At 41.9% G+C, this 27,682-nt stretch overlaps 1 protein-coding gene across 1 annotated transcript in view; it reads right to left on the bottom strand.

Annotated features, from left to right (window-relative positions):
* LOC122614110 (protein sickie) overlaps nt 1–17,525 on the bottom strand; it is a 131,847-nt gene extending 114,322 nt beyond the window's left edge. Inside the window, exon 1 of the mRNA XM_043788592.1 lies at nt 15,921–17,525. Coding sequence (XP_043644527.1) covers nt 15,921–17,525 — 1,605 coding nt within the window. The remainder of the gene's footprint in view (nt 1–15,920) is intronic.
* Between the last annotated feature and the right edge of the window lie 10,157 nt (nt 17,526–27,682).

Here is a 27,682-nt window from a genome sequence, read left to right on the forward strand (position 1 = left end):
ACCAGCTTCCTGTCTAATACTCTAATATCCGTTTTACTCGTTATCCTTTTTCCTTTTTTTCTTTGTATTTCATTTTCTTTTTATTTTTTCTTTTTTTGGTTTCCTAGTCTTATCCACTTTGGTGTTGTTGCATTTGACATGTGTAAGTGGCTGTCAAGCGTTTTCAGAATGATATTTTTCCTGTCGACCGGCACCTTCTGCTTTTTTCTGCCCCCCGTTGTTGTTCCTTTTGTCCTTCCGCAGTTGATTTTATTTACATTTCTTGAATTTTTCAACCTGCCCAGAAATCTAAGGCTCCCTTCAATTCGGGGCACTTATGCTAATATTTTTGGGGACGGGTCAGGAAAGTATTCTATTTGCACTTCCCACCCTGCAAATTGTTGAATCCATTTCACAAATTGTAAATCCTTTCTGCAGGCGTTTTACCAAAGGCATGGCCTATTTTCGGGCTTAGGCAAAATCTTTTAGTTATTTGCTACCTCGAGTGGATCCTTGTCGGTTTCACTTTCTGACGAGGGATAGCAACAAATCAGTCAAGAAAAACCCTTTTGATACTTTTCCATATTGGCCACATGTGGAAAAGCGTATAATTTTAAATGGGGATTAAATTACAGACATCGCAAATCATCGAATCAGAATCATGCAATATATAGAGCATAATGGCACGGTAAAAACGACTACAATATTATTTAAATGGTTTTAGTTAAAACCTTTTCAACAGTTTGTAAACTTGTTTTCAATTTCAAAAACACAATGGAGACCCCAATGAAATTTCGCCTTAAGTTTGCATAGAAACCCAAGCAAATTAACCTTTCGCAAAAATTTGTGCCATAAACTCCAACTCCGACGACTTTTAAACTCGCATTTGCAACTATGCTTTCTATAACCTTTCCTGTTTCGGTTTGGAACTTCACGAAACCTTTCAAATTCCAGTTAGGAACCCAGGGCAAGTAACCTTTCAAGTTCAGTTTTACAAGCTTAGCCCGAACTCCGAACGTTTCCAAGTTTAATTCACTGCAGCCATCGAGGAAACCATATTCTGCACGTCTTCCGCCCAAAAGGAGTGTGGTCCAAACAAAAGTTTATCATTAAACCGAAACTTTGTTGTATTAAAATTGGCTGGGCCTGGGACTTTGGGTGGCCCAAGCCGACATGCATATGAGTTTTCCAATCCCCGGAGCAAACGAGTGTCTTTAAACTGATAATTGGATTTAATTTTTGAATAGACGACGAGCCTGAATGGACCTGGACCGGGTCCAAGACAAAACCCATTAACATTTTAGACACCCAACCCGAGCGCAGTTTGCAAAGCCCCAAAAGCGCCTGTTTTCGGCCAGCAGCAGTTTTCCAGTTTTCCTTTTGAGCTGCGAAAATTTTGACATGTGCTTGCCGCATAACAATGCCTGGAAGTGAGTGGCTCCCCCGAGTGTCACATAAATATTCATTTTCTTGACTTTGCCGTCACTGGAAAAGGGTGACTGTTCAGCGCCCTTGCCCTTTCCCCAACCAACCAACCAACGAACCAACCTCTTCTGTTGTTGACTCTCCCGAATGCGTGTTACATAATCCCCTTAGAGCTGCCAGGGGCTAATTTTTAATTTTTATGGTTCACATGCTTTGCCCGACATCTCCCCCCCCTGCCCTCAACGTGGGCTCATAAAATGAATAATTGCCACTTTTTGGCTCCAGTAGCTCGTTGGATGCTAATAAAGCGGGACCCGGCCAGACTGGCCGTCCACCCCACCAAACAAATGGAGATTAATTTTATTATAATGTTTCCCGGCTCTGGCGACTGTTTTTTCACTCCCCCCATTGGATTTCCCTTTTTGATTCGGTTTATGCTATTTTTTGCTTTTGTATCCCGGTATTAAATTAATTTGGGGGCTATGCTGGGCTTTGGCCAGCGTAATTCTGTTTGACCAGCCCCAACGTCTATAGAGTGGACACTTGATTACATTACACAGCTCCTGAATATCCTGAATATCCTGGGTGGACATGGGGGTGCGAGTTTGAGTGCAGGCTTGAGTGTGTGATGTGGTTTGGCTTGAAATGAGCGCTTATGTGCCTTTGATATGGTCTTTTGGCTAGTGGCTTTGTGTCTGGGCTTAAACGGGTCATTAAGGTCTGTTATTGGCTAATAACTTCTTATGCTCTTGCGAAACATTCGCCAGTCGAGAGTTGAATGAGTTCCTAATTGCTTAGTAGGTATTTACAAAAGATTTAAGAACTTTCATTTCTCCCCACAGATAATTACCTAATTATCCTACTACCTAAGCCTAGAAAACAAAACTAGTTTACTAAAAATAAACTTTTTCATACTTTGCCTTTCTTTCCCTTGAAATCTTTTTAATTAAATATAATTGTCATTGCTCCTGAGAATTATTCTCGTTACAAGCACACATTTTTCTTAAATAAATATGCAAAGCCCACTGTTCGTATTCCGAATGGAAATTGTGTTCCAAAGGGGATGCATTAAGCCCTAACCAAGCAGACCCCAAAATGTTCAGATATTTGTATAATGCTTATGCCTTAAAAGGACGCAAATCCAGACACTCGAAAACAATCATTCGGCTGAGTCAACAAGGACATGAAGTTGGAGCTTTGGGGGCTACGCGCTTTTGGCGGGGCGTTATTCAATGACAGGTTGAGCGGCTGAGCGGCTGAGAGGTTGAGCGTTTTGTGGGAGGACGGTTCGGTATGCATAAATCACTCTCACTTGCTTACACAAGTAGGCGCAGAGTCGGGAGTTGGGAGTTGGGAGTCGGGCTTTCCACCGGAAAATAGAAATATTCCGTGGAGCAGACTGGGCTTAACGCAATTTTCAATTTTTTTCTCCACTTGCTGTTTGGCTGTTTTGCTGTTTATACTGGCCCCCACAACGCAAAAGGACAAAGGCGATCCGAACTGGACGTAGCTGTGGGTCAAACACACACGTACGCGTATATGTGTGTATCCAGACGGATTTCATTTGACAGGACCTGCCACGCCCCCTCCCGCCACACAAACACACACAATATTGAAAGGGAATAATAACAACAGTTGGGCAAACAATGTGCCGCCCGTTCAGGTCACGTTCCTGGGCTTAAGCCTGTCAAGCTGCAGGTCTGCAGGGGGCCAGGAATTTCGGGAACACATTTCTCGTGCTGTATAAACAATTTAAACGATACACGGCATATTTTTGTTTATTATTTTGCTCTGTCTGCCGCATAATGTTAAATTAATACGCCCCCCCAACACAGCGCCTTCTTTTTCATTTTGTTCCTTAGTCAATTGGCGTGCTATAAATATTTGGCTGCATACTTTCGGGGGCAACGTATTTGTTCTGTCCATAAGCCGCTTTTGTGCTGCTCCTTCACAAAACGGGAAAGTAAATAATTAACTCCGCCCCTATTAAGTTGATGGCCTCATAACACATTTGGCTCAATTAAATCAACACACTGCGAACACTCACATCTAAATAAATAAACAATGAAATCAAAACAAGTTCCAGGAACACGAAAAAGTTTTACCAAAAAATAACATAACAATCCAGCGAAAGGAAGTTTTGTCAAAACTTTGGCAAACTCAAACTTTGCCTGCTATTAGCTGAAACAACAAGGGAACGGGAACGGCAGAATGGGATGGCAAGTTTTGGGGTGGGGACACTGCCCACGCGTCCTGTCAAATTATCTAGGGAAATTATTTTTTAACACGCACCAGGACTACAAGGACAGAATTTGTGGGAAACACTCCGGGAATATTTGCTGGGAAGTGAGGAATACATGCAAGAAGGCAGTTTTATGTTTCAGGAGATGATGTTATTAGTGTCACTGCTGCGGAAGATTAAAAATAAATATGACAGGCACTCCTGGCTGCGAAAACAACTTTTATCAGTAGCGATTACTTCCTTACATTTATTTTCATAAAAACCCAAGTGGCATTTAGCGACTGAGTTCCGCCCTACTTTGTTCGCCTAACTTTCAAAATATTTAAGTGCAGCACGCAAGTGTATTGTTTATAAAAGAATTTATAATAGCACGCTCAAATTACGGGAGATGGTAATCATGTATATCGTTAGTATGTGAATGTTACTTAAAAGCGTATTTTATATGGCTTAGATAATATAATAAAGTTGAACAATTAAGTTATATGCTACTTTACAGAAACTCAGCGAATCATCAAATGGCTTCAACTCGCTGCCACTCTAACCAATTTTCGATACCATGGAACTGTTGCTTTTGGCCAAATAAATAAAGCGCCAGCAAGAAGCAGTCTAAACACTCCCAGCAGAATCATCGGAAACAAGTTTATTTTAACTTCCACTGCCTGCCACTTTTCGAGGCAATGAAAGGGGTGTTTCGCTGAAGCCATGACTATTTACACAGGCACCGAAAACGTCCCTAATTAGCCGCCGTGCAGTTTCGAGTGCCAGTGCGGAAAACAACCAAAATATTTGCACTACAATTTGGCAGGAGCCAAACCCACTCCGCACCACGGAAATCCCTCGGGTTTCAGGGGGATTTACGTATTCGTTGCGGTTGGCACCTGCGGCTAGTTGGCCAAGTTATAACTGTTGCCTAGGTAAGTTTGCGTTTGACTCGACCACAAATCAAGGCAAAAGTTGGAGAACATTTTTATGACTTTCTCATAAGTTCGTCCGCACGCAAAGCAATTTTTCAATTTTGTGCCACGCTGATAGGCCGGCACGATTTCCGCTGACTTGACAAATCGTGCAGGAATGAAATGTAAACCTTTACATACAAAAACTTCATTCCACCCCACTTCTCTCTCATAGTCGTGCTTCTTATTTCTCCTTTTTTTTGCTTATTACGTGCCCGCGTTACCAAACACGGAATGGTCACAGGGCTCGAAGGACAAAGGACCCTCAGATGATGATGATGAGGAGGCACAACCGACGGCCCAAAGGACTTTTCGGGACAGCCTAATATGTTCAGGGCCTGCGGCCTGAGCTTAAGTGAAATCAACGAGAAATATATCCATTTATCTAAAGTAAGAAATCATAAGCAATCAAATGCAGTGAGACTCTGGAACGATGCTCTATAGTTTCGGGTTAGTTAGCACTCGTGCTTATGAGGAATATTTTCATGAGATAAATACATAATATGTACAATGTCACACAGAAATATTCTAGTTACATCCTTAACCAAAATTTCGATATATTTATGTATGTATACTCCATCTATTGTTTTTTAGTCAAATTTAAATAATAAATTGAACCAAAATCCGAATGGCAGAACAGTAAAAAAAGCAAATTATTTCTCCTGCAACCTGCAATGAATTCTAAAATTATTGCAATATATATTGCCATTGCTAATATACTCAGCTCGATTCGCTCCGAGGAGTGCACTGTAGGGGCAGAAAATCACGACCAGGACGAGCTCAATGGTTGCCTCTACCGCTAACACTGTACATTCATCACTCAGGGAAATGGAAGGAGCAAAAAGTGGGCGACTTAGGTGGCGAAAAAGTTGAGTTCAGTCTGGAGAAAGATGAATGACTTGACAAATGCGCTGGTCATGAATCAAATATCAATTTGACAAGCGGAAAACTCCAAAAGGAGCTCAGGTGGCCCTTACCCCTGAAAGAAAGCCCCAACTTATTCAATTTAATTGCGGTGGAGCCAGTGTAAATGACACGGGGCTGTGTGGCCAAGCAATTTCGACTGGGATTAAACTTCGAATTCGCTGAGGGCCCAGAGATTAATGAAAAACTTTATCGCTGCAGTTCGCAATTTTCGACGTGAGTGTTTATTAAGTTCGGCTGCAAGTTAGATTGGCCTGCTCCAGGATAAAGCTTCCTTCCAAGCAGCCAAGCAGCCATCAAAACTCGACGACGTTTCATTAGCAGGCGGCGAAAAGCTGCAGGACAGCGCGTCTGGGGAATTTGCATAGAGTCAACTCAACAGACAGACACACACATCACATTAATTATAAACAAGCCAGCCGCATCCGCTGGGAATTCCACGGGGAAAGCCCAATCTACTTGATTAATAGTGTGCAAGCGGCAGGCAGCTCGAGTCGAGTTGAGTCCTCGTCACTCGGCTGCTTCCAGCTAGATAAATGGGAAAAAGCAAACAATTAACCCAACAAAAGCAGTGTCACCTGCGATTGGGGCTACAAAAACACCAACCCCATCCCATCCTATGCCATTCCATCCCATGCCATCCAATCCCATCCCCTCCCGAGCTTATCAAACAGACGGGGCCCTGGACTCGATGGAAGTAGTCCAACTTCCTGCACTGGCGCTGCACTCCGGGCGCTTTCATTTTTATTGCCACTGTCCGGTGGAAAAAATCAAGCTAGGACCCGAAATGGAACCGGAACTCGAACGGATGCCAAATGCCACAGTCAGTTTTTGCAATATGTCGCCAGTCGATATGGCACGGACACTCCTATCTCTACAAATCCATGGCCCTCCTGGATGCTCCTCCTTCCCGATTCCCATTTCCATGCAAATCTATGCCAAATTCAGCGACATTTATGCCCGAAAGGCGGGAAGCGATTTTGCAAAAAAGTTTTATTCTTGTCCGTTATGCATTTTTAAATTATTCTGGAAAAACTGATTTGCGGGAAGGTGTAAGAGATACTCCAGAAATATGTTAAAAGGTTTAAAATGAAATGGAAAATTACTGAAATACTGACGTTTTGCCACCTTTTAAAACCATTTACTAATAAATCATCTATAAATTAAATTCTTTTTGGCTCGCCGGTAAATCTTTTGACATATGCCTTTGCATAACTTGTTGGAAAGTGACACGCAGCTTTCCCAGCACTAGATCTTCTTGCTTATTGCGGTCGGGATCATTATTTACGCCGTCAACGATATTTTCAAATATTTAAAAAAATATGCAAATGCACCGGCAAGATGGATGCAAGAAATTCCAAGGGGTCTAGCCAGGTTAGAAAAACAAAAAGGGCAAATGCATTTTTCAATGACGCCTGAGGGCTAAAAACTTGCATTTGCATGCGTAGCTAGTAAACCCAAAGACCCCAACCACGAAACATTTGAAATGAGGTTGCCGGTGCCTTTGCAGAGTTGAAATGTGGCTAAGCCACAAGGGAAGCTGGAAAAATGGAGGGCTAAACTGAGTTGAAATGCGGTTGGTTTGGTTGGTTTGGTTGGTTTGGGGATATTATTAAAAATTCTCGCAATGCCAGTGGCAGTGAAGTCTGGCTATGCAAAGAGGTGTTAGAAGGGACCCTGCTCATTACTCTTGCTCCCTTTCGCCCCTTGAAAAGTGTGACAACCCATTTCCAAACTGGTTAAAACAGTTGAAACACTTTCGCAGAGAGTGCTCGAAAAGTGCTGACGATTCCCCGTCCAAAAGAGAAACGGAACCATCAATTTCTAATAATGTAATTTGGTAAACGTCGTTTCGTACCCCGAACACCCCCTTTTGAGGGTGGAAAACTTTCTCTGGCTTTCATCACGTACAGCTAGGGAAATTCGCATTGGCGCAGCGGAAAATTTTGCAAAAGAAAAAATTGTTGTTTAACGAAGGCAGTTAGTCAAATATTTGCAAGTTGCATCAGCAAAAGCCGAAATGAGCAGAGAGCGCGGGCTCCGGCAAACTGAAGCTCAAACTCAATTACTGGCCATGACACCTCACAACAATGCTGGCGGAAAATTCAGGGGAGGCAATTGCCAGGGGGATTGAGCAATCCACACCCACATCAAATGCAAATACAAGCCAGAAACATTCGCACGCTTCACCCGGAAATAGCTGGGATACCGGATGTACGACAAGGGTGGGCAATCGTGTCCGTGGGTGCAAGAAATTAAAATCTAATAACACAGCTCAGAGCATAAATATTTGTTATACTTTCCATATCAAGTTTAAGGCTTAGCTTAGCATTGGAATAAAAGGGGGAGGACTGCGCCTGGGTGACCTTTTCGTTCCGCCCACCCGAAACCCCCGCTTATAGTTTACGGTCGCCAGGACTCCGGGATGCGAGTGCAGGAGGGATGGGTTGCTGGGCACATAAAAACAAATGATTCAACACTCCATAAGCCCCAGGAGTAGGTGGGTGGTATAAACTCCAGGGTAACTGCAACAGACATCCTTGATATGTCCGCATGATCCTGTTTCTGTCCCTGTTCCTGTTCCTGTTGGCAGGGGCAACCTGTGCAACATTTTCCCAGCTTTTGCTGCCTTAGGTGAGGCTTCTGTTTTCTGTTTTCCGCCCGTCTGCGATACTCAAACTCCGATTCCCCGAGATTGCTCTTTGTTCTTTGTTGTTTCGCCCCTTTATTTTGCGGTGGGTGCTTTGGTGGTTGCAACAGCGAGGGTTAGCTGAGGAGTTCTCTCTAACTGATCTAATGATGGATAGCAGCTTAATACAATTCTGGAGATAGATCTTTGTTATCTATCAAATTTTTGGCAGCTCTGACGGCGATGAACACTTTTAACCCAGGATCAGCATTCTGTAATTATGGCAAACTCTTTTTTGTTTTCATAACAAAGGAACCATATTATACTATGTATATCATTGGAAAGTGAGTTAAAATGTATCTGATTTATTGTTGATCAAAGTAATCACATCCAAATACATGTTATTCCTTATGAAAAAGACAAAATGCTTATATTTTCTTGTTTTCTACTATTGCAAATACTTTTCTGTGTACTTCAAAGGTCCTTACTCGCCATTTGCTCAATCAACCCCCTTCAGCAGGATGTGAACTCCCGCATCCTGAGAAGGAGGTTGTCTATGGCAGGTCTATTACAGGTGGAACAACACAACAGGGAGGATTACTTTCCTTTTTGAGGCTACAAGTTTTAAATGAATTTAGTTCAATTTGATTATGACTAGGGCACATATTGCATTTTATACCCCGATCCGTACTGTAGTTGACGTTTAATCTTGGCTGGGATGTTCAGTGGGCGTAATTGATTGAAGGACTTTTTTCTGCCTCTGCCGAGAAAAAGTCTTTGAAATTCAATATGCAGTTTGGGTCCAATATTGGCCAACATCCCCTTATCGAGGTCCAATACAAAATCAATTATGGGAATCAGCGCGCCTGGGAACACACACACACTCTGACACCATATATCCAGTATCATGGAGGTCCTTCGAGCCGTACGTGCGTGTAAAGCAAGCTATAAGCCTGTGTAAAACTATAAATGGCACACAGGACTCGGCGATGTCGCCTGCGTAGGCTTAAGTGTGTTTGACTGCGGCTAATATTTATTTCCGGCAAATAAATCCTCCCCAACCCCCTAGGCCAACATGCAGCACCCCGTCCCGGGGCGAAAAAAAACAGGATCAGCAAACGGCAAAACAAAAAGGAAAATACAGTAAAACCAGGTTATTAATTTCTCACAAAGGGTCCCCCAAACGTATCTTCTGAACTAACCTTTGACAAAGCAAGGGTATATCGATTTGTTGGGGTGATTTGTTAGCTGATGCGGGAAAAAATTTTTGAAACTTTTCAAAAAACTTAAAACAGAATTTGTATTTATTTTAGTTTTTGACAATAACATTTTTATAGTACTTACAATTCACTAAGTGGGTGAGTATTTGAGCTTTAAACACATTTTCACTACCCTTTTTAGTGTATTTTTCACAATGCTTCTGCACCGTGACACATTTGGGCATTAGTTTTATGGCATTTATGTCGCAGCCCCAAAGTAGCACAAAAACATCGGAAGCAGGGCAAAAAATCGTTATTGATAGCCCCCCAGTTGGAGTATATGGGGGATTTGGTGTGTGTTGTAGCCTACATTCTGGGGTGCACGTCATAAATTTCCGTGTCCACACCCATACTCCTCTTATCCTGTCGTTCACCCTTGGTTTTCGTTGTTTTGCTTGTTATAACTCTTATCACTAGGTTACGTCTTTGGCCATTCATCTTGTCAATTTGGTGAGTTGTTGTCTCTTCTAATTAGCTACAAATCTCAGACGTTTGCTTTGTCGTTGCTGTTTGACAGCTCACAATGATAAATATTTAATGCTATTAGTATTTGCACAAAAAGCCAGCCATTTCCCATCAAGAAGTTACCTTCAAAGTTGGCCAGTTGTACGAGCAACCAGATTCGGAGTCTGGATTTCAGCAAAACCTTAGGTAGAAGAATCTTTGTGGAGTGCACTTTAATTGGAAAGCCATTTTTTGCCTGTTTACCTTCAAAGTTATGCAAACCATATTTAGAGAAGTTAAGGGTATACAAGAATAACCAATCAGGAAGAGAAATGCAATGAATTTTAAAGTATTGGGGAAAGCAAAAAAAATATATTCACTCTATTTTAATTAGGAAAGCCATATGGTTTTCCAAGAAGAATTTGTATTGGTATTTAATCGCCATTATTGTAATCAGCACTAAGCTTATGAGCAACTCTGTACCCTTAGAGTATTGTAGTCAGTTCTGTTTACTTCCATTTACATTTAGGTAAAGTGTGTCAGCAAAGCTATTTTACTGAGGTAACTCTACCTCTGGTTTTCAAGTTCCTTTACTTCCCAAAAAAAAAAGAGTCCTTTTTCCAGCATTGTGCACTGATTTATTTGCCATGTTTTCTTACCTTTCAAATGCACAAATATACAACAGCTGCGGAGAGAAAAATGGGAAAGATAGCAGGCATCTTGCGCCAAAAGAAATGTAAATAATGGCGTTGTGGAAATCTTTTTGCCGCTTGCCAAGGAATTCCAGAAACAATGCAATTATTTTATGTGCTCAGCATCTCGGCTGCATTGACTAGTAAATTAATTGCATATTTTCAAAGTCCAGACTGCAGACCTTCTGGCATTTATAAGTGCGCGCCAATGCAAGCTGTTCCTGCCCAAGGGCGAAAAAACCAAAACTTTTAATTAGTTGCACCAGCCTCAAGCTGCAACTAGAATTTAATAAATAAATTTCTCAATAAGCCAAAATGCGCAATTTTCAGTTACCCACTACCCACCGCACAAGACCAACAAAGCCGTTTAAAATATGCATTAACTGGTCGAAAACAGCAAAGTGCCGACTGCCAGCCTCCGTGGAAGCCTGCCCAGTCTGGTTAGTGGCCAAAAATTATGGCTATAATTTTTCACAGCTCCCTAAAAGAACCGGAACGAGGACCAGGAAACTTTCCCAGCTCCGCTCTGGCGATTATCCCATAAGCAAAAGTACGAAAAATAAAATAAAATAGGAAAGAAAAGAAAAGAAAAGAAAAGGAGCCTGAAACTTTTCCCTTTTCAGCATTGCTGCTCTGATGCATTTTTGCAATAGGAATAGGCAACCAGGAAGCAAAACAGGATCTGGGGACATTATAAATCTGTCACGATTATTGTTAAATAATGCATGGGACTTGATGTTTTGTTTGGCCAGGGAAAAGCAACTAAGTCGCCGTTCAGACGCTGCTATTTTAAATTTAAATTTCAAACTTGTTGGCTTACCTCGCAATTTCAAGTCATCTGGGAAATATACATATATTTTTAGTGAACAACTTTTTTGACTCTTAAGCCAGCCAGCACTTGCTTTCAAGGACCTTATTAAATTTAAAGTCAAATACCCTCCGAAGCTTGCGCACCAAATAAAGTTTTTTTAAAACATATGTAATACTACAAATTTTCTTGATAGATAATAAATTACAAATCACTAGCTTTGCAATCTACAATGCTAATGATACATTTTAATTTTTTAAGTAACCCATTTTCCTTCCTTTAAAAATGCCTGAATTAAACCTCAAGTAAAGTCGTATTATGCTGCAAAACTATGCGACGCACACGCCGAGTCCTTGGGATAACTATTTCCCAAGAGAACCTAATCTTCGGCTTCTGTTCTATTTCCTGCCGGTCTATTACTATAACTATCATTTAGGACTAGAAGGGGGAATGTCCCTCTTGGAAGAGCTTCTTTCTACGTCTGTTTGAGTGCTGTCTGGACGGCCTGACATGTTTTAAGCATAAGTGCAACGCATTTAGCTGTCAGGGCTGCATTTTCCACTGGAGTGTGGAACACGAAGTGGGCGAGGAGATGGAGAAGGAGAAGGAGAAGGAGAAGGAGGATTCTTCGTCCTGGCTGACTGGATGACTGCCTTTAATGTCCCGCATGCGGCCACTAAGTGACAGCGACGGAGCCTCCGTCCATGTAAATAAAATGGGTCCGAAAACCCGAGGCCTGCAGCAAAGGACCTTCCCAGCTTGTAGTGCGGCGAATTGAAAACTTTAAGTGTGTCGGGAAAATATGAAATGTGCATTTAACGGAAAGGCAGTGCATTTCGAGCCGGAAAATGAGAGAGCCCGATGCTGATGCTTATTCCCTCCGCTTTCGCCATCGCACGTGCAGCAAAATGTTGCATTAATAACAGCAGAGCGCATTAAACGAAGTCTGTGCCGCCAGTTGCATTTGCCTCGAAGGACTGGTGAAAAATTAAAATGAAAATTAAAAATTATTGTTCTTCCCCGCCAATATAATTACGAATGAACAAAAATATTTTCCCTATAAATTTCAGCTTAATCTGCTCCTCTTTGGTCGGGGACTGCTGCAAAATCCCAGGGGCATCGTGCAGGGCAATGAGTTGAAGCTTTTACAATATTGACAGTGGCAGCTGGAGTTCCTTACCGAGGACATTCGTGCTTGCTTACCTGTTAAACGTGAAAACAGAATAATTTCTCTTTTTTATTGCATGTATGCAACAGACGTTTGTTGGTGTTTTTTGTTAATTCGCAGTTGCCTGAATCTCAAATGGAAAATGGTTTCACGTGAGTGCATAATTGAAATTCTGTGATGATTAACCATTTGAAATGGTAATTTTTTATTGCCTTTATCGCGTATGCTATGCTCAGTACTCAGCTTACTCGGAATTGATATAGTTTTATGAATTGATGATGATCGGAAAAAGCGTTTAATACCGAATTATCCGGTTTGTTTTGTTACTCTCTTTTTGAACAGTGCATTATCGAACTGCACAAAATGCAACATAATTTTTCCTGCGAAACACAAGTAAAAATTCCATTCGTAATTATGTACAATTTTGCACATATGGCATTGGCATTTTCCATTCATTTGTCGCTGTAGGCGGAACATAATTATAAAATGCATTGAACATTTATTGCCGGTCATAAATCAAAAAGTTATCGAAATGAAATCCCAACCCTCCACCGACAGTACATCTGATAATCACCAAGGGAATGCAGTGGCAACATCAGCAGTCGAAGCGACACTTTTTACAACTTATTGGACTAATCAGAGGCGTTTTTCGGATGGGGTACAGGGTGTTTTTGGGTCTGGATCCATAAAGTAGCCGCACGACACGCGACTTGCGAATGGCCATCCCCTGGATGGCTTACAACCATCCTCCCCGCGCAATCGAAACACCTACCCTTCTCCACACAAGGAGTAAACGATTTTTGGGTGCAATTTTAGAGCCACCCTTCGCTGTGGGTGCATCCACCGCTTCCGCAGCATCCGCACTCGCATCCTTTCGCAAGGACAGGCAACTATGCCTGACAGTTGACAGCTTAGCGCCTCGCGACAAGTTCTCTTCGGAAAAGTCCGGGAAAATGCCAGGAAAGCGGTGTGGCTGTACGGAAAGCCAAATTGCATGCCTCAATGTGCTGTTTGCAATTTGCAATTGAGACTTTCGCCCAAGCAGTCGGGGTAGTTCCCAAATTGTCGGCCAAAATGGGCAGTAGCCAAAACATCAAGCCAGGCCAAAAATCCGTTGACCATTCACAAGCGAAAAAGGGGAAGGGCTGTAATTTATGGTTATGCAAACACCAGCCGCCGTTTACATACATTCCAGAAATGTTTTTGTTTGCTTTGACTTTGATGGAAAGTGGCATTCGAGGAGTTGGCTTGGAAAAGCTGCGATATAGTGGACTGGACAATGGGGGTGGAATATGTGAAGTGGAAAACTGTGGTTTCGTTTCGTAAGCAAAATTGTGTAGACCATTACAGCACTTGACTCCTGATGCTGCAGCTGTTTGTATCTTGATTGTAACTTTTGGTTATTAGTGCCACTAAAAATTGTGGATTTAATGAGATGTGCTTGGGGTGGTAGGATGTATAGTTTTGATGGGAATTCTTCAGTTTTCCAAGCTGTGTACATAAATAATTGTGTTATAAATTTTACTTTGCAATCAAAATAAAGGGATATTACTTAAAGACCTACAAAAGATAGCATAATAGTATTTGACATTAGTTGATTACAATTTATGAGTTTATTACAATAAAAACTGGATCGAATCCCTTTCCTTTCCTAATAGTTTAATATAGCTTAATATGGAAATCTCTATTTTTTTAGGGCACCAATTTATGACACTAATTTTCCCTTCTCAACAACATTCGTGACAGAACTTTACCTTTTAGCCCGCCAGCTGATCCTGCTTTAGCACCCCCTCTCCCGCGTATACCAATTTACATTCCATTTGCTGCAGGACCTCTGCCCATCATCCCTGGACTTTTGCTGGAAACCTTCATTTGCAGCTCACCCGGCCTTCTATCCATCCGTCCAGGCAGGATCTAACACAACCACCACTGCCCCCCACAAGGATATAAAAAGCAATGCACTTGACACTTTGCCGACCACTTCAGCTGGGCCAAAAAGTGTGCTTCACTTGGTGTCCTGTCGTCGTTTCATTAGATGGTTCTGATGGCAAAAAACTGCCCCAAGAGATTCTTTCGGCGGCTGTAATTCTTTGCTTTTTTTGGGAGCATGCCTCAAAGCAAAAATGTACAGCGCGTATTTCAATTTGCAAATGATGGAAAATGCCTGTGGCACGGAAAATCGGGGGAGGGCGAATAGCTTATGTGGGCCAGCCTTGGTATGAGTGCACCCACTTTTAACTCAGCACCATGGCAACAATTTTAATTCAATTCCATTAAAAGTCGCTAAGATTGAACATACATTCGCAGCTGGTGTGTGGTTGTTGTTTCCTTCTGGGTTTCCCCGATTTCCCCCCTGTCCCCTGCTTTTCTCTTTCCTTTCTTTTCTCTCTCAACCTGTCCCTCACTTGGGCACACAATCAAACTAATGTTTGGCGGTAGGGAAAACTAATGAAGCGAGCAGTGAAAACGCGACGATTGATTGCTCCCCCGAGGCACCAAGAAAACAAGGGCGAAGAGCGAAGAGCGAGGAGCGGGAGAAAATGGGAAAGCCAGATGCAATCCAGCAGGAGCAGGAGCTGCTCGGAAAAGCCCTGGATTCTGGAAATCATCTGCAGTGCACAGTGCACTGCCTCGAAACTGCAATTCCATGACTGCTTCTTCCCTTTTTTTGATAATTTATACCCGAGTTCTCGGCCGTGGGGGTGACATTTGTTCATCGCCTTTGCGGGTGGGTTTTTTCGAAAGAGGTCTTCGAGGGGTAGGCGAACACCTCCCCTGGGGTGTTTGAAGATGCATAATAAGACTTGTTAAGTTGCTCGCTCGTTAAGATAAGTGAGCCGGCAAATGGCGACAAGTGCGACTTCGGAAACAGCCCGCAATGATTACCGGCTTAAGATATGCGAAATTATCCATATAGATAAGCGCTGATGCGACCTGCTGCGTGGGGCTCTTCCAATGGTTAATGCTGCGATTCACATTACGGTAAGAGGATTATGTAAGAAATGTATGAGACTCAGCCAAATGCACTGGGAATATTGGGGGGTCCTAAGAGCTTCCCAAAAATAATCCATTTGTGGAACCCCGCCGAGCTGAACATTATGGTGGCACTTTTCAGGCTGCATCTTAGCAGTAATACTCGGATTTGCATAGGTAATAATAAAGGTCCTTTGTCAAGAAAAGCCATCAAAGTTAACAAGCCAGTCATTTTTGGGAAAAAGGAACGAAAGTGGAATTGTGTACCAAAATTAGAATAGATAGGTTTTTATTTTAATGACTAGACGACGTCGACATTTTTCTCCTTCAGCATAATCGATACTTCAATAAGGATTGTGCTCTTTTCAAGTGCCTAAGTGCCTATTGTACTAACAAATATATTACTTAATTTTAGCAAACTTACCTCCATATATCCCTGAACACTGTCGCACTGCTGAAGCACCAGAATGGCCGGATTCGCCCTCATTTCTTCGGGGGAGCAGGGCGATAGGAAACCACTATCCGCATCGCTGTGAGTTGATAGAGGTCGTGGTTTGCGTATCTTGTACTGGACATGGCGACTGGGCACTGGGCCAGGATTAAAGAGCACATAATTGGACTCCGTTGGAACCGTGTGGGAGCGCTGATCCTTTCGCTGTTGCTGCAACAACTGTTGCAGGTGCAACATGTGATCCGTGCTGACCAACTCGGAAATGGCCCGTTGCTGCTCAAAAGTACTCTTATCGATCGACTTTTTGCCACTTCGAAAGGGGGAGAGATTCAGAAATGTCAGCTTTTTCTTCACCGATTGCTGGGCGGGATTGGTCAGGGAACAGCTGCCCGCGGAACTTGCTGAATTTGTGGAAGTCGATGATTCGACCAGGGCGGTGGATGTGGTTTCCGTGTCCTTGGACTCCTGACTATTCGACATGCTGGCCGTGTTCTCCAGTTCGTTGAAAAGCTTCTCCAAATTTTGCTGTTCCAACTTGGCATTCACCAGCTGCTCGTTGGTATAAGGATTAGGTATGCCAATGTCCATAGAGAAATTCGCGGGGTCTATGATAAAGTAGTTGTGATGATCAAAACTAGACAGGGTCTCTGAGTTTTTGTGAGTCGGTTCTGCTTCAGACTCCGCCTCTGGCATAGCTGAAGTCTCTATAATAATAGTCTCCTCCAACTCCAGCTCCTCGTTATCGTATATTACTTCCGGCACCAGTTCATCCTCATCCTCGCAGACCAAGTGCTGCCGTGAGCTGAAGAGAGGATCCCTCAATCCATGGGCTTGGGTACTAGGATATCGCATGGCTTTTTCGTTGATAAAGTCCACGGGATCAAAGAGACAGTAGTTCTCCATGTGAGAAGTGGCAGCCTTGCGCTGTCTCACTGGTAGATTTTTAAGCTTTTCGGAGTAATCCGCCACGTCTTCATTGTTATTAGCTGATTCTGGAGCCGGAGGTGGAGGGGAAATCTCCTGGCTGATGGGTCGTTCCTCTTGCTGCTGCAGCGATTTCTGTGAGCCCCTATGGAGGGTGGCAAACAGGCCACGAGCTATGCAGTTCTTCAGCTCACTCACACGTCCTTTATAGGGACTCGACTGGGCACTGCTGCTCAGGATCGAGGACTCGTCGATTCCCAGCTGTTTGCTGAGCTCCTTGCGCTCCTTTTTGCTGAGCACCACCTTGCCACGACTGGGCGTATTGGGGGCGGAGTGGAGCAGCCTCGAGGGCATTTGGGAGAGGGGCGGTGGTGTGGGGGGCGGCGGATCCCTGTACGGCGGTGGACCCACCAAACAGGTGGCATAGCTAACTGGTAAGTCCGGGTAGGCCGTACTCTGCGCCGATGTCGTGGGATCCGTGGCAAGGAACTCGAGTTCCATATAGTTGGGATGTGGCAGTATCTTCGGTTGATTCTGATGATGATTGTCCGTTCTTTGGCTCTTAGGCTTGGCGCCCAGTTGGTTCTCCTCATTCGCATTGCGATCGGACTTGGGTGAAGAACCCGGACGCAGTTTTCCTGCCTGACTGGCCATTTCTATGGTTTCATTGCGGCTTCCATGGGCTCAGCACTTTTCACTCACTCACAAAATTTGTATACATTTTTTCGCCGCTTGGGCCAAATTAATGGCTTTATAAATCTTCATCTTTATGGAGGGCAAAAACGCGTTAATGGGTTTTCTAGTCTTTCGAAAAAAAAAGGTCCTTTTTCCATCCCTCTCTCTCTCTTTCTCTCTCTCTCTCTGTGTGTTTACATTTGTGTTTGTAATTGGATTTTTGAGCTGATGCATGTCAAAGTTAAATTAAAACTGACCCAGCAGGTCGAGGAAAAAAGAGTTATATGATTCTAGGTTGTTTTTGCGGGCAAAGTCATGGTCATGGTTACGCCGTGGTTTCGTCTGCTTTTGAAGTGATCCAGGATGCCCCGAAACAATGCCGAATTCGAGCTTTTACAATTTATCTACAAAGCAATTAACAGGAAGCCACCGCTGAAGGGATTGTGATAAAGGGGTGAACAATAATACAATTAAAGTATTGCACATGCGGTTATATCTTGAAATTGTGCATTGCAGTTGCAGAGACTTCAGAGGAGCCAACTAAAATGCTTTAAATTAAAAAAGGCAAAAACAATTCCACATATTTTTCTTCAGCTACCGACAACAGCACAGGTATTATTTTGTTTGTGATATTTCCGAATAAAAGTGATTGTGCGATAGAAGCTGGAAGGGAAATTCAATACAAAAATGCATATCAAGTGCGCTCTAGAGTTTCACATTTGATTAAGTTTCATTTCTCCTTCAGTGGAAAACCCCATCGAAAAATTGCAGGCATAACGGAGATATCAATAACAAATTGACAGCAAATGGATCCATGAATTTATTAAGTGGAAAGCAAAGTGAACAAAAGAATGGTTCAGCACTAACGTTCAGGTATCTTTTCCATTACACTTGCTGAGATTCGAAGAGTAAATGTGAGTACAAATAGTAGTGAGTACAATAAATACGAGTATAGCAAATAATGAAAAATTACACAGAACAGCATGTTCGCCAAATCAAGATTATCCCAGCATTGTTTCCACTCGGAAAACCAGCAATAAACTTTTAATTTTCTTTATTTTAGCCCACTCACAGGACTATGACGAACATTTTTGCTAGGCCAACGAGGAACTACTGAGAGGAAAACCGAAATGGAAAAAGTTTTATTGGCAACAAATTGAAAACCGCCTGGCCATTCGAGTCAGTGAACCAACAAGTTGCATAATTGTTGGCGCATGATAGAATTAAACGCCTTGAAATGAGCTGATGTTCCAATGCCTCCCCCTTTGCCCCGTTCCCCTCCTCCTCCTGCTACTTCCGTTTCCGGAAATGGCTGGCTGCAGGTGGCAGAAGCGAAAGAAGTTACTCCAGTTAAGTGGAGTTTCTCTGCCGGTGTCTGCCTGCCCGCCTGCCTGTGCCATAAAGTATACTGAAAGTAATTTGCAATTAAAATGTTAATTTTTAATTGAATTGCAGATGGCAGTAGGCAATGGCAGTAGTCTCGAATACTGAATCAAGTTAATTAGTGTCAAAGCAGGGAGTGGAAAGGGGGCAGCATTCAGTTCAGTTGGGCAGCATTACCCCAAGGTTGATTTATCCAGATTAGCAAAGAATGCTAATGAAATGCTAGTGAAATCCAAATGAAATAAAATGCCAGATTTCGTTATTTTACAGATTAAATGCAGTTGGTAGAAACAACAAGCTGTTTCTTCACGTCAGTCTAACTCGAAAATGACTCGGAAAGTGTTAAGTCTATACTACAAATGTATGTTATTTACTTTATTAAGGTCTTTAACCAGTACCCTCTATACCTTTATAACTGAGCAGTACACGTATTAAATATTTAACACCTATAAAGCCTCACAATCCTCGCCTGCGTCTATTCCCCCTGGCTTAAAATCTTTCTGAAAGGCACGTGGATAGTTCCCTACTCCAGCATCAGCTAATCCCTGACACTTTCAGTTTCCATGACGATTCCATGAAATGGGGACAAAGAAAAAAAATATAAGGAGACCGAAGAGAAAGGCAGAAGGCAAGACTTAAAGTTAAACACTTTTGCTTTGAGGTTGAAGTTGCTCGCACTTCATCTGCCTTTGCTTCCAGCTGGCAGCAGTCAAAGTTGACAAAATACTTGTCAAGATTTGTGCATTGGGTTGAGTCCTCCTTTTCCTACTTGTAATTGCAGCTTTGACGTGGTCTCTTTCAGTTCTGCAGGGAAATATGAAAAAAGAACAGATTTCCACCCACTGGGAAAACCCGACGTTTTGCCGGAGGCCATCAAGTCGCAAACTTTACGAGTTGATAGCTGAAATAAAGTGGAGCATGCATTCCAGGGCTTTTAGCCCGCCCACCCACTTCATGACATCATTTTATTTGCACTCAATCTGAGTTCTTTTAGCGGCGCTTTCTGCGCCCAGCACGCTCTGCAAACTTCGCTGGCAAGTTAGAAATGCTTTTGATTTGCTAGTAAGTTGACCACAATCCCAGCCCCTCGACTCGTTTTTCACACAAAAGCCCACTTTGGAAAGTGCACGCTTTTCTTTCCTTCTTTCAGCTGCTCTCATTGCACCAAAAAGCCCAACCAGAACCCAAAACGTTATTCAAACAAAGAAGAGAAGTATAAGTATGGTGTGGCAGAAAAAATTCAAAGGAACGTCTTTTGAATGATTTCTAGATACACTATCAACTAGTCTTCGCTTGAAAATTGATTCATAGCCAATCTTATTGGGGAAAATTATAACAGAAGAACCCTGTATGAATGGACACCTTGATTAAATTATGAAGGTCAGGTAGAATCTAAAATAATTCAGGAAAGGCCTAACGAACTTTTCTAGTACAGGGTATAAATAAAAGACGTACCAAAAAAGTAGAAGGGAAATAAAAAGTAGCAACTTCAGTGCGTATGACAGTTTTAAACACTTCTAAGGACTTTTGAGCTTTGCCGCAAGTTGGGGCATGGTAGGCGTGGCAAAGAACCACAAAAGCAACGCACATCCTCCACTCAGCTTGAGGGCACAAAAAATATAAAACTAAATCAGAATCTATGTGCAATTCAATTAAAGCGCAATTTGCAGGCAGTCATCATATTTTTGTTACTTAACGAGGCTGTTGGCGGATAATGAAGACCGCGAAGGGTGTGGGGCAATTTAATAAGACCCTTCGAGTGGGGCAAAACGGAAATCGCTTGAGGAAATGGTGTGTTTCAAGCAAAAGCATACATAATAAACTCATATAAAAGATTGTTGCATACTTCGGGGAGCAACTGCGAGCGGAAAGCCGGAGCGGAGGTATAAATACCCGTATTTGCAATTCGAAGAAGTGGAAGTGGAAGTGGATGGGAAAAGTCGGAAGAGGGATTCTGGAGACAGGCGAATGTATCCCTAGGCGGACAACGGCGAACACGAGGAAAAGCGGAAAAGCAGCGGGGACCACGTCGAATGTTATTAAAAAAGGAAAGCAGAGCAACGCTAAAACAGCAGCCCCACTCATCTCCCCCCGCTCCATGACGCAAAAAAGTCATAAAATTTATTAAATGCCTAAAAGTATGACAGCAATAGACAATTTATGGTGGGGGAAACCAAAGGAACGGGAAGAAACAAACTAACCGAGGATATGAAAACAAGATTTTTCTTCGCTTTCGTCCACCCTTAGAAATTCTATAAACATTAGCGGAATTTTAATGACCCTGAGTTAATTCACGCAGAAAGTATAAATATTTATCAAGAGCATATTTATAAGCGTCAGCTGCTATCGAAATAAGCCGGAAAATATATTAATATATTAATATTTATAACAGGACCACCCAGCGACAACCAATCGAATATTGGCATGTCCTTTAAACACAACTATTGAGTGCTGCAATTTAAATAGCAGAAAATACTGGAGCAATGAATTTTTAAATTGCTTTTGAAAATTTCCACTAAATAGTAGTTACACCAAACGAGAAAGAAATAATTACTGTATAGTGCGAAGATGGACAAAGCTAATTCCAAAACGACAATACTCAACTTTTGATAGGTGCATGCGACGACTCGTGTCTCCATTAGTGAAATGGCCGCCACCTACCCACCCTCTACGATAGCAATCGAAATACCTTTGAATATTTATAAGCTAGACCGCATACAATTTGCACTAATTTAAAGTTACTTTCGAGCTCCGCCCGACAATTTTGCGAGCCATTGTCGACGTGGACACACCAAAAGCATAATTCAACTTCATAAATTGAGCAAATAAACAGGCGGAGCTGGTGGCAAGTGTCCCTGCAGACGGATGTGCAACCATATGGTCACGCCTCAAGCTCATAAATTAGCACCATACGACGGACGAGGAGTAAGGACGAAGGACTATTCAATTTTCAGACAGCAAGAGGGACATTTGTAAGGATTTGGCCAGGTGCACGAAAGCCATTAACATAAATGGGTCGAAAGCTGCTAACAAGGCTAACAACAAACTCGCATTTGAACTTCCCGCCCCTGGTGTTTTTAATTACGTAAGCTGAGAAGACATTTCCAACTTATTACGTGTCTTCACTAATCCGCTAAGGACAAAAAATGGCGCACAATCAATTCTAAGGATTTCGCCGACGCGAAGGAAACAATTTTCCTTCCAGCTTGTTTCGCATGGCGCAATTTTCCACTACATCGGATTAAAATGTGATATGTTTGGGATTGTTTACACACAGTGTCGGTGGGGTTTTTTCGGGTGGGTGGGGGGATGGGGGGCCTGCAGACGAGACATGTGTTTGTTTACGAATTTTTGGCAGCTTTCTTTCGGGGGCGTGGCACGTTTCGCTGGAGTGGGTCTTAATTTCCGCTTCGTAAGCATTTCTTTTTCACAAACAGCATCTTTTTTTGTTGCGTCCTCTTCCTGGTAGTCTATTTTTTCCAGCTTGTGTCCATGATTTTTGTTTATTTTGGATTTGTTTGCCCTTTTCCCTTTACATGCTTGCTTATGTACTTCCGGTTGCGCCGGAAGTGAGAGGAGCACATATCAGGCACAGTGGGACACAACGCATGTCAGGGGGCTTGGATGGGCGTTGGGCGTTGGGGGGTGGGCGTTGGGCGGTGGGTGCTGTGCTGTGGCTCTGTGGGGGCTTTAATTGCTACGAGTGGAAAATTGAATTTAACTGGCATGTCCGCATATGGACGGAAACCAAGCTCCACACTCCTAATGCAGTTTGAACTTACAAAGTTACAAGCACCAACAAAACTAAGACTTTTAAACGACTTCTCATCTGGAAACTTTATTTATATTTTTGTAGCTCTCAAAACATTTAGGCTCAATACGCCTTAACAATCAAATGTTTCTACGTTTCATCTCCAAAAAATTTAGCTAAATAAAGGCTTTGCATATTCATAAATTCATTTGCCAAACACTATGCACACAGTACCGAAATAATTAACTGCAAAATGAATTAGCTATCGCTTTCCTAGGATGCTGTGAAAACTTATTGCTTGCATAAACTTCAAGCAGATTTTATGTTGCACAACACGTTCACGGAAGTTTTGCCTTCCGAAAATTAGACAAACACGCCTTATACTTCTGCTCACTTCTACTTTCGAGGGCATTTGACGCATAATAAGTAAGGCAAGCACACATGAAGAAAATAAATGCAGACGGACAGAAGATATTCCCTTTAAGGATTGGCTAAAACTTTAATTTGTATTGCCTTAAAATTAGTTTAACTAAATACATATACATACATATATTTTAAAAAGTCACGTGTGTTTCGAAGTACAGAACAAACAGACTGAATATTTAATAGGCTTGCATAGTTTAAATACTGTTATTTCATTAAAAACATCACAGGCCTAACGAAATTAACAATATATATACTTGAATATACTTCCAAAAGCTGTATCTTTCCTTTTCGATTCCGTAGAAACCATTTGAGAAACCAATTTGAAAACGAAATACATAAAATTCAGCTGGCCATAAAGATTACCCAAATCCTCCTCGAAATTCATTCCACAGTAAGTTGCGCCCAATATCGTTCAAATTAATATACCCTTCAGCCTTCGACTCCACACAGCCGCCACCACACGCACTTTGAGATCCTCATTATGGCACATCATCCAATCTAATTTAAGGCATGACGATGGCTTGTTGTTTCTTGATAAATTCCCGATGAACGAGAGATTTTCTGCGACTGATTTTTATAACGCCCAAAAGCGCAATAATCGGGCCAGAGCACGCACCAAATTGCAGAGTAGGCTTTCCCGAAACGAAACATTTCCGTTCCAGGGGCCAAAGCTAAAAGAACGACATTACATTTTATTATCTATTATATCGTGGCGCCTAAAATGTCACTACATTAGCCTAAAATCCGTACACACACATGGCGCAGAGAGTGAGGGAGAAGGACGTGTTTTTCGCCTGGCATAAAGTAAACATTAAAACAGGAAACGGAAGCCACGGCGGTGCCAAAACGGCAAACCGACATTCATAGACAATGTCCTGTGGCGGCGGTTATGATTATTTTGACTCGCTTATCCTGGCGAAGGTGTGTTCTGGCATTTATGATTTTGCCCGCTCCTTTTTATATCGCCGAAAGGGTTTGAGTCGGGGTTGCCAGAGGTTAATTTACTATGCATAAAGTGTTGCCTGTGTCGCGATTCGCCAACTTCTTGCCACGTTTGCATAACAAATCACTTGACGAGTGCACATACACATATTTTTTAATTTTCACTTTTTAGTGCTGGCCGTTGGCGGTCGAATGTAAAAGGAAGACATTCTTTATTATAATCCACAGTTGGTAAAGAATGCCGAGCTCCTTTGGCCAGGACCCAAAACTCACGAAACGACGTAAAAAATAACTCAAAAATGATTATGTGAAACGTGAACGCGTACGTCGAGCCGGGAAAACGATGTGCGCGCCACCACAGACAAGTTAGCACTGGCAGGACTTCAAACCCAAAATATTTCGAGCAACAAGGAATTTCCCAAAAGGACATTTGCCGCTCACTGGAAGTGCTGCCGGTTTTCCCCTCCGTCTATTGCATTTGACCTTAGCCTTCGAGGATAACCGCTTTCTAGCCGGCTTCGGTTCAATGCACCACCGGTTCAGGACGAGGGTTGAAGGACTTTCTCGTCCTGGGGAAATTCTCTCATTGTTGTCCTTGTGTTTGGTCCTTGCTCCGGTTACCGTTAAATGCCACAGGTCTAACAGGTTGGCACGTGACGTCACAGCTGACTAGGGGAATTGTCACCAAGAGGATATTTTAGGAGGGGTTCAAAGATATTTCTCGGCTGGAAGAGGCTCGGAAAAAGTATTAAAAACCAATATACTGTCATTAAACGAGTTATAAACGAAGTAAATTCGTTGGGGACAGTAATACATATTTTTACTTTTTCGCAGTTTTGTTAGCATCAAGTAAGAAATATTATATTCCGTGATTAAAACTGCTGTCACTTGAATTTAACTATTCAAATAAGATCAGGTTTATAAAAGCAATCAATATCTATATTTTCCAAATTGGATAATGAAAAAAAAAAGTATTTAAAATAATTATTTTATGCATAATATACGAAATTCATAAAATTTGTTATAATACGTTTGGAATTTTGCCACCTAAAACATACATTTGTATATTGTATATATTACGCAGCATTTTGCATCTCTTTTTATTTTTTTGGAGCTTCCATTGTTTCATTTCTTCTCTCGTGGCTATATTGCACAAGCTGTTCCAATCAACAATTTAATATTTTCATTTGTTTTTTATCGCTAACTTGATTAGCGCCATACACCAGTAAAGGCCCCCATAAAACCGAAGAAAGCCGGTCTCAAATGATGTTTGCTTTCCACCCTTCTCAGTCTGAAAGCACGGCCATTTCTACATTACATGTTCATCATCTGTCTAGGTCCATGCATTGATAACTCCCAGTCGCGACTATAAAACAATAGAGCCCCAATTTCCATGGCACGGGCCTGCACATTCATTCCAACAAAATAAAACCAAAACACCATAGAAAATGGTCGAAACCATCTAGGGAATTTTCGGGGCAATAACTATAAAATGCCCGTCGAGTCGCGTCGCGTGTATGCAGTCAACCAGGACGCAGGACAACACAAACAAAAAAGGGTCCTTCGTTGTCGCAGTCAATGGCTAAAGGATTAAAAAACAAGGCTACGGCGACAACAAAATATTATCTCAATAGAAAAATCTCAGGCACATGGACAAAACAAAGGGCAGAACAAAAAAATAGAGAGTGGAAGAATTAAGGACGGACTTTGATAAAAACAAAGTGAAAATTTATGCAAAGCGAAGATAGAAAGCTTCGCTACGAAGAGAAAAACCGGAAACGAAGAAAGAAATTGAAAATGGGCACAGATAATACAAGGAAAAAGATAAACTGAAAGAGTTGAAACACGCTTTCAGCTATGCGTTTAATCTCTGATCCGCGAGTAGTTTCAAAATTAAAATGTAAGGCTTGCAGAATATTTATATAATAAATTTTCGTAACATAAAATTCTTTTTTTATATTACAACAAAATCTGAAGAATTTTGAGCCCCTTATACCACAATCTCATTTAAGATGTGAGCAATATTATGTTTTGTGTAAAAATGTATGTAAAAACAAGATAAAACGCTATAGTCGGGTTCCCCGTTACCCGTTACTCAGCTGGTAAAAGTGCGAAGGGAAATTACAACACTGACCGTTTTTGGCGGTTTGTGGGCGTTAGAGTGGGCGTGGCAAAAAGATTTTTGGTATATAGAGTTATATTTACAAGACAAACAACAATGTGAAAAAATTTCACAACATTTTTCAAAAGTATGGGCGTGGCAGTTTTTGGCGGTTTGTGGGCGTTAGGGTGGGCGTGGCAAAAAGTTTTTCTGCAGATCGATAGAAATTTACAATACTAATAAGAAAATGAAAAAATATCAACACATTTTTCAAAAGTGTGGGCGTGGCAGTTTTGGGCGGTTTGTGGGCGTTGGAGTGGGCGTGGCAGCATGAATCGACAAACTTGCGCTGCGTCTATGTCTCTGGAGTCTGTATGCTTATTCTCAACTTTCTAGCTTTTATAGTTCCTGAGATCTCGACGTTCATACGGACGGACAGACAGACGGACAGACGGACAGACAGACGGACAGACAGACGGACAGACGGACGGACAGACGGACATGGTCAGATCGACTCGGCTATTGATCCTGATCAAGAATATATATACTTTATATGGTCGGAAACGATCCTTCTGCCTGTTACATACTTTTCAACGAATCTAGTATACCCTTTTACTCTACGAGTAACGCGTATAAAAATATCAAAACATTTTTCAAAAGTGTGGGCGTGGCAGTTTTTGGCGGTTTGTGGGCGTTAGAGTGGGCGTGGCAACATGAATCGACAAACTTGCGCTGCGTCTATGTCTCTGGAGTCTGTATGTTTAATCTCAGCTTTGTAGTTCCTGAGATCTCGACGTTCATACGGACGGACAGACGGACGCACAGACGGGCATGGCCAGATCGACTCGGCTATTGATCCTGATCAAGAATATATATACTTTCTATGGTCGGAAACGCTTCCTTCTGCCTGTTACATACTTTTCAACGAATCTAGTATACCCTTTTACTCTACGAGTAACGGGTATAATTATCATCGTATCTTAAATAGTTTACGAGATATTAATTTATGCAAAAAAAACAGGTAGAATTAGTGGAATAGTGCAATGGCTGCACACTTTGACCCACGAGTAACTGGTATAAAAACATGATTTTATCTTTTTTTAAACCATTTTTATTTTTAAACTCTATTATTGCTTTATACTTTTTGACATTTTTTGACATCTTACATTTTACACATTTGAAAATTTTCTGAACTCGTCCTTTACTGAAAAGCGAACAAAACATCGAAATATCCAGGTGTACGGCGAAAATTCTTAGCAAAGACACAAACCAGATTTTCTTTTTCTCCTTTGCATGGAAATTTAAAGAACTCCGCCTATAGATGGAGACGAAGCCAGTGACTTACCGACAGATGGCGCTTTTTTACGATTGAAGTACTTTTAATGAAATCGTTTTTAAAAACTTTATAACATAGAAAACTAATTTTTCTTTTTATAATTTTTAAATGGCCTTTTGAAGAAATCAAACAAATTCTAACAAAATTTAATAAAAGGGAAAAGCATATATTGTGAAAACAAAACAAAATTACTTCCG

The sequence above is a fragment of the Drosophila teissieri genome, chromosome 2R (genome assembly GCF_016746235.2).
Source record: "Drosophila teissieri strain GT53w chromosome 2R, Prin_Dtei_1.1, whole genome shotgun sequence".
Classification (NCBI taxonomy): Eukaryota; Metazoa; Arthropoda; class Insecta; order Diptera; family Drosophilidae; genus Drosophila; species Drosophila teissieri.